The sequence below is a fragment of the Myxine glutinosa genome, chromosome 13 (genome assembly GCF_964187855.1).
Source record: "Myxine glutinosa chromosome 13, kmMyxGlut1.1, whole genome shotgun sequence".
Taxonomy (NCBI): domain Eukaryota; kingdom Metazoa; phylum Chordata; class Myxini; order Myxiniformes; family Myxinidae; genus Myxine; species Myxine glutinosa.
Window position 1 is genome coordinate 7,868,954 of NC_136273.1, and position 8,482 is coordinate 7,877,435.

General features: G+C 49.8%; 1 protein-coding gene across 5 annotated transcripts in view; it reads left to right on the forward strand.

Moving 5' to 3' along the window:
* The window catches only part of LOC137438556 (medium-chain acyl-CoA ligase ACSF2, mitochondrial-like), a 179,302-nt gene that overhangs the window by 106,601 nt on the left and 64,219 nt on the right, over window positions 1-8,482 (forward strand). For all 5 annotated transcript variants that reach the window (XR_013621151.1, XM_078767049.1, XM_078767047.1 and 2 more), the window contains one exon: window positions 1,646-1,797. Coding sequence is in view for 4 of the 5 variants with exons in the window: in XM_078767049.1 (XP_078623175.1) it covers window positions 1,646-1,797 (152 nt within the window). In the remaining variant the exon portion in view is untranslated. The remainder of the gene's footprint in view (window positions 1-1,645; window positions 1,798-8,482) is intronic.

The following is an 8,482-nucleotide window of genomic DNA, read 5'->3' on the forward strand; positions in this document are numbered from 1 at the left end:
TGGATGCCCGGAGAGAAACCAAGCCTCCAGGTCGGAAGCTTCAACAACTAGGCCGCGTGGCCGCGCGCGGCACGAGATACTCGACTATTTTTTACAGGTATGAAAGATTAACCCCGATAAAACTTCCGAGGGACACTTAAAAGGTACACACACGTAAGATAAACAGTTTAGACAAGAATACAAATGTGACAATGACTTAGCTTCGAGCGTGCGTGAAGATCGTGGAACAGCTTCGAAAATCCGTGACCGCCCCGATCAAGATCTCGCGAGATCGATCAGTTGGATCTTGGAGACGGCGTGAAGCTGGAAGGTGTGAAAACATTTTGCTACCTCGGAGACATGCAGAATGGAGAAGGTGGATCAGACTCGGCAACGGTTGCGAGAGTGAGATGTGCATGGAAGAAGTTTCGGGAACTGAGTGGTGTGCTGATGATGAGGGGAGTGTCGTTGAAGCTGAAGGGAAAGGTGTATGCTGCATGTGTGAGAAGTGTTATGATTTATGGGAGCGAGACATGGGTCATGAATGTAGAGCAGCAACGAAGGCTGGAAAGGGTGGAAATGCGAATGGTTCGGTGGATGTGCGGAGTATCGTTGAGAGAGAGGAAGACAAATGATGAATTGCGAAAGATGATGGGAATAGAGCCTGTGATTGATGCTGTGAAGAGGAACAGGTTGAGATGGTTTGGTCATGTGTTGAGGAAGGATGAAAGTGACTGGTTGAGAAGAGTGATGGAAATGAATGTAGAAGGAAGTAGAGGACGGGGAAGACCGAGAAAGACTTGGCTAAAGATGGTGGAAGAAGAAATGCGGGCAAGGGGGTTAACAATGAGAGATGCAGAAAATAGGGCAAAATTGAGAAGATTGTCATGGGGACCACAAGGCTAACCTTTATGGCTAAATAAGGCTAACCTATTAGGCTAAATGGCCTTAAAATGCATGTTGTTGTTGTTGTTGTTGTTGTTCCACTTCTACACAAGGAAGCAGCACGTACCATTTTTAAAGTCTTTCGTATGACTTGAACCGGTCCAAACCAGATGGGTGTTTTTTAGGAGACACCATCTCCTTACTGGATGGCTGTTGGCTGCACTACCGGAGCTCATCCATCCTTTGGCAGGTGTTGTTTTGGTCCTCGAATGGTGTCAGTCACCCTCCCCACTAGCAAAGCCAGTGAGGGGTGTCAGTTTAGTCACCAACAACCCGACCATGCGACAGGTAGCACTAGGTTACATGTTAGCAGGGGCAGTCCCAAAAGAATGACCTGATCAGTAGAGTATTTGGCCAAATGGCCCATTATATTGTCCATTTCTGTGCCAGGTGGCACATGCACCTGGCCTGGCCTGTACAAGAGGATTTACATGATACAACCATACCCCATTCTGCTCTGAGGTTTAGAATCACCGCCTACCTGGTGCATGTTTTACCATATGACTTACTTCTGACAGATCCCCAATACAGGAATAAATGTAAAGCTACTCGAACACAAGCTATTCTTACCACATTGTATCGATGGATCCTCCCCCACCCTTCCACATAACAATATGTTACACCAGCCTCTGTGGCATAATGATCTGAGATCCATCAATCATAATGTGAGATCTGAGATCTGAGAAACCGTCGTTTGAACATATTATTGTTCTGTTTGTAGGCTAAGGTGGTGGATACAAGCTCAGGTGAGATTCAGCCAATTGAAGTGTCAGGGGAGCTGTGTATTCGTGGATATTGTGTGATGCGTGAGTATTTGGATGATCCGGATAATACAGCAACTACTATAACCGCCGACAACTGGTACCATACAGGGTAAGAAATGCATGTAAGATTACAGCACTCCTACATGAATAACATGTTTATGTCATATTTCACAATGTGATTATTTTTTTCATTTTCAGCCAATATACAGAATTACACTTTCCGAAAAACAGACATTGGGGTTGGCTTGTTTAGCATTCCCATCAGAACCCATGATTCGTACTGTGGGAATCCCAGATGCTGTGTAAATGTGTCCATTGTTTATGAATATCCTTGTAATTCACATAAATATACAATGATGTTTTCTCATGCCCTTGCCCTGTCGGAGCTGCATGTAATATATGTGAATATATATATATACTAGTGGGGTATGTATGCTTACACATTGTGTAAGCACTAACAAACCGTGCTTCATACGTAGGTACATAATAAATAGAAGCTTTATGATTATAGGAAAGCATCACCAACTTGCTGCTACATATTGTTGCGGATCTCCGACGTCGGCCTCCCCTTATCAAGGGGGGATTAATCCCCTTGTCCTTTATCTGGCCGACGTGATCTTGGGGATTATAACGTCCTTCCCGGGCAGCGTCAGGTAGGGTTTTTAGGACTAGGGATTCGCTATTACCTAAGTACTAACGCTGACCGGAAACGAGGGAATAGCTCCCGCCCGAATCACGGATATTGATGGAAACGCCGAGCGGATAGCGATCCGCGATCCGAGCTGTTAACAAGGACTAGACCCGATTATAGCGGTTCCTAATCGTGCCACGCTTACCCAATGGAGAAAAGACGAGGACGATCGAATTAAGAGGAAAACCAGGAAGAACAGGTAATTTATTAACAATGTACAAAGAAGAGGAAAAGAAAGGAATGTACAAGGAAGAGGAAGGAAAAGGACACAGGGCAGTCTTAACCACAGTCTTAACTTATTCCCTGGACTCGGGCCCGCTCGCTCTCAGACTCGGTCTCAGACTTCAGACTCACGCGGGGATGCAGATGGTCGGGTTGAGGGTCCGGCGATGGCGTTCCCAGCTCGTCCGGTCCCCGACTCGTACCAGCAGACGATGGTGGAAACCTGGCAGGCAGCTCTTCACGTAGCATAGGCGCGAGCAGACATTTATCGTGACGGGGAAAGGGTAAGCTGGGCTAGCGCGACTTCGTGACTCTTGGCCGCGTATGTGATATGTGTACCGGCGCCTTTACACGTGCTCCCGGTATTACTCGCTCCAAGCGCCCCATCCCCAATGTCCTGCACGCTGCAGTTCTCGGCAATGCGTGCCGCGCGCTCGCCCTGTGTAAGCTGGTTGCCACAGCGCTTCTCTCCCTCTCGTACTCAGCGCACGTTCCAGGTCAAGCGCCTCTCTCTCCCCGCTCAGACCTGAAGGTCAACCTCCTACGACGAGTGCAGTTGCGTCAGTCCTCTCGTAAAGCGCAATTCCTTCAAGTCCTCTGTAATGAGCGCTACTGTGTAAGTCCTGTTCCAGCACAAGCTCCCTCTGTCAGTCCTGTCGAGGGTTTTGTGTCTGCGCTTTTATAAGCCAAGCCAGCGAACGCTCTCGAAGCCCCAACCACGCCCGGTCAGGCGATCTCACCTTCCCCCTGATTGGCTGGTGATGGCTTACCGGCTCCGCCTTGATGGCTGTTTGACGTGGCCGCACCTCCACCTTTGCGCTCCGCCCCCCATTTTCGGGCCTCACCTCGTGGCTTTTGGGCTGGTTTGAGCGAGCCCAAGGGCAGCGAAGGCTGCTGGCCAAGGAGCGTAACAAACTGGGAGGGCCGATGGGGCACAGACTAGAGAGCGCTTAATGGCGTCGCTTGGAGGGAGGCTGCCAAAATGAACAAAAGGGCCCTACTCTTATTTGTTTGACACAACGCAGATGCAACTACTGGACATGGCCTTATCTAAACACATACTAAGGAATAGCTACCATCCTAAGGTGACCTACATGTTGCTTGTGGCCTATCTATGGGGTGCAACCTTTAACCTTTAATGATGTTACTTGTGTGGGTTCTCGAAACCGCAACACTGCACCCCTCCTTTTGCCAGGCTCGTCCCGAGCCGAAGCGATACCTGGGTCAGGACTACTTTTACAACTACATGTGACACTTAGGTGTAGTTTTCCTCTAAATTTACTCTACACCCTGAGTGCGACAGTTTTAACACTAGATATGTCCCCCCTGCTGCGTTGTGTACTAACTATCAGACTCACGCCCACAATTAACCGAATTATGGAATTATTCGCAAACTAAACATTTAACCGGTGGGGAGCATGTTATTTACAAGACACTAATTAATTATTTACAACTACAACCCAGGACCTGTCTTTTGTGGGAAAAAGAAGAACTTTTTACAAAGAGGAAACACCATTGCACTGCACTGCACCAATACATCATACACCCATATGCACCCAAAAAAATGTACAAAAAGCACCATCATCAATGCACAAAAACATTTCAGAAATTAATAAATGATGACATCTTTCGAATGGCTTGACTGCTGGGCCGATGGATCTTGGCTGCATCTTCTTCTTGGATCTTCGGTGTGCCATCATAAAAGTTTACCATCTTTGTTGTTCGGGCACACCAAGGATCAATTCATAAAAAGGGCACAAACCGCGTCCGCTTTTTATTTTTGGCCAACAGGGCCAGCGTAGGTGGTCTGCCTGCATGGCATCGATGCCACTAAAAACACAGTGGTCCGCAAGCAAGATGCTGCTGGCAGCAATGGTCTGTCCCAGCAAAGGTGCCAGGCCACAGAACGTGTGGTCCATATGGTGTACCGGTGCAGGCAGGCAGGCAGGCAGGCAGGTGCAGTGCAGAGTGCAGCCACACAATACAGGGCACCTGCACACTCCCATCGACAAAAGACCATGATCCATGAGTGGGGAGGAAGACAAAGCAGAGGTTAGCGGGGGGAAAGGGCACAAGGGTACACGTAATAACAAGGCAATGCGACATGAAGGGCGTGGGAGAGCGAGCTGAGAAAGCTCGTCCCAACTCATACGTCACCCCCCATGTCAATCTACACTACCCTTGCCCTTCCCCGTATTTACACAATTTACAAATTCGTCGCTACCGTCTTGTCTCCCATATCTCCCCCTAATTCCGAATTCGTCTGCCAATCCCTCCCAAGAAGGAAGGGATGGAATCACACACAATGTCAAACTCCATCATGATGCGTCTTTACCTTCCAAATATCTGCAAAAACCTGGTGTGGAGTCCTATCACCTCGGTGAGTGGATACGGATGGTGTGAAGAGTTTTTCTACTAACTATCCTTCTAAATGACATTAACTCAGTTACACTACCCGGGGTCTTGCCCTGCCAATCCAATTGGCCACTTTACACTATGTGGTTCTAAAAACCAATTCCCATTGACCATACTGTGGTGCCTTACCAATTTGAGGTCTCACTCCCCCATTTTTTCCATCTGTGCCCTCGCACAATTTCGGGGCTGGGTCATGTGGCTCTACCAGCAGGTCTACCTACCTGCGCATCTCCGCCACTGAAGCCGCCTCCCGAGCTTGCCTGCTCCTGACGACTACCTAACCGGGGAAGGCCCTCCTGGCTCTCTCACCCCACTAATGCCCCCTCTGGCATTGGGCTACCCGGGTCCTCTCCCTAGGATCCTCGGGCCCCACTGAACTCTAAACAACACTACCTGGCTCCCAGAGCCTACCTGCGGCCTCACCTGGCCGACAGACTACCAGTGGCGGAGTGCCCCAATAACCATACTTACTAACAGGCCACATGCCCAGCAATTCCACATACTCATGCACCCAACAAAAACACTACTTTCCACTACCCACACCACAGATGTCAATATCTAACCAATTTACCTACTCCCTCTACCTAACTTTAAACTACCCTCCCCGAGTATTCGTGAAGGGGTCCACCCTCCCCCCATTCACTCCTTCGCACCATGCACTCCACTTCACTCATTCCACACACCATTTACTCCACACCATCTATTCACTTGCACCCCATGCAAGCCATTCACTCAACACCATTACACATATCCACAATACTCCATTCATACACTTTTACACACACACACATCCATTCTCGAGCATTGCCTCATTTGTTCACCAGCACCACCAAGACTCTCATTCACAATGCCTCATTTGCGCATAAAGCGCATCCTCATACTCATACACACAGCATCATCTGACTATCTCCTCCCTTCTAATACTGGTGCTTTCCCTGTCATCCCTTTACACTAAGCACATCCCTCATCATTATCAACCAACTAATCTCTCTACGTCCCCTCTACCTGTCCAAATGTCACTACTTAAATCTCAAGTCACCTATGGTCATCTTTCTAGATCCCTATCAATTATCCTAGCCCTCCCTGGCTAGCTTCTTTTTTTTTTCTTTTTTTTTTCTTTCTTTTTTTTGTATACAAGATCGAGGCTCGTGAAAGAGCTAACATTAATCACACAAAAAGACAAACCGACACACAAAACACAAAAAACAAGGGGAGCGGCAGACAAGATGGGGAGAGAGGGGGAAGGACACAAACACAACATTTGAGAGCAGGGACATCGGGAGGACTTGGGGGGAGGTGGGAGAGGAATAAAACATATGAACACTGCAAGGACTCTGGGGTGAATTACCGGGGGTAGAAAAGATCAAGGTTTTCGATGGGGGAAGATAAGAGATGGTGGTGAACAGCTGTTTTAAAGACCTGGAGGGAGGAGTGGGATTGAAGGGAGTGGGGGAGTTTGTTCCAGAGGCGGGAGAAAAGGGGAATAACTACCCTCCTTTCACTGCCAAACCCCATAAACTACTGCTCATGTGCCCCAAATGAATGGTACAACTACCATTCCTATCACTACCACAATTTGTCCACCATACTACGAGCCTCGGTGCCGAAATACATTTCATCACCGCTCGGCTTCGCAAAGCCGAGCAATGTATACAGGTGCTTTGTCTCCTGTAGGTTGGGTCCGTCCGGCATTTTCGATTCTGGGGAGGAGGCATACTCGGGCCGAGGTTCCAGGCGCCATCCCGGCATGGAGCCTTTCGGTCTCTGGCCCGATGACCCAACCTTCCCCGGTTGGAACACCGCGCCCGCCAGGGGGCAAAGGTCTGACCTGGCCTTTCTCCCCCGGAATCGTGCCGGTCGCCGCTACGGCGCGGCACCGACCATACAGGGCGGGACCTGGCACGAATCGTGCATGGCGGTCCTTGCAAGAGCACCGTGGCAACGATCCCTGCCGGCCCCCGCAGCACACAAAGAACACCACGCCCCGAGAGCTCGCTTCGGCTGTACGTCGGCCTAAGCGCTGCCCCGGTCAGCGTCGATGCTCGAGTCGCATTCTCACCTTCATATGCGACCCTTTTCTCACTCGCACATCCCATAAACTCCGTTAACTCTGCCACCGCACGCTCTCGTGCACACTCCTTTCTTACACACTCTCGCGCACATTCTTGCACACTCATTCTACTCGCACTCTCCATCATCACACACTCCTCTGTTACACACCTTCCTTCCACGCACTCCATTACGCACTCCTCTCGCGCACAATCTTGCGCACACTCTCCTGTTATGTACTCCGTAACACTCACGGGTGTGCACTCTTGCACATACCCACTCGCCCGCTCCGGTGTGCATCCCCACACATGCTCCTCAACACGCTCCGGTGTGCATCCTCGCACACTCTCTCGATCCATCTCACACTCTGTGTCACACTCACCCTCACTTTCACACTCTGTATCACACTTGCGCACACTCGCGCCATTCACCTTCACATAGCGCACCACGGACCTCCCACAAGCGCCCGGGTGACGCCGGGATCCCAAGCGCGTGAAAAAGCCTTTCGCGCCAAACCTTTTCGCGCCATATACAGCCGGCTTACCTTCGGGATCCTTTTCTCCACACGCAGCTGCAAACCTTCATTTGGGTTAGCAAGTACGGCATCATGATGCGAACACGGACTTTGCACATATTCCATCTTTTCCTCCCGCGATTGCTCTTCGAAGTCCGCCGTCTCCTTAACCCCAATTTCCACTATAATGAATTCATTTTCTTTTCCCTCGACGACCGCTGGTGCTAATAAAATTTTCCCTTCTACTTCGGCGGTCGTCGGCTTTCCCATACCCCGAGTCGCGATTTCTACCCCGGTTCACGTAACTATGCCTTGCTCAGTCTCGCTTTCCCCGCGTTCCTCAAGCCGCGTTACCTCGTCGCATACCCGTGTGCCTTTCCCGCTCGACCTGCGGTCAATGTCTTTCCCCATCTTCTTTTATCTGGCCACCCACTCTGTTTCCAAACCCCGTTAACCCCTCGTTTATTTCTCTGGCTTGGCCACCCACGTCCTTCAACTGGCCCCCAATTTGCTTTCTAACCCCCCAATTTGATTTTCCAATTGCTCTCCCATTTTGTTTTCCAAATTACTTAACCCGTCTCTCAATCCCCCAATTTGGTTTCCCACATCGTTTCTCAATCCCCCAATTTGGTTTCCCATATCATTTCTCAATCCCCAAATTTGGTTTCCCACATCATTTCTCAATCCCACAATTTGGTCTCCCAATTGCTTACTATCGGCCCTCATTTCTCCCATTCTGTTTTCCATTTTATGCTCCGCCTTGATCATAAAGGCCCTCATCTGTGCCATAAACAATTGGAAGTCCCCTGGCCCCGTGGGCTCGGCACTCGCCACCATGTGCGAGGCGCCGCCATTTTGCTCGCCTGCAACCCCTACTGCTGCACCCTCTTCAATGTCCTCCTC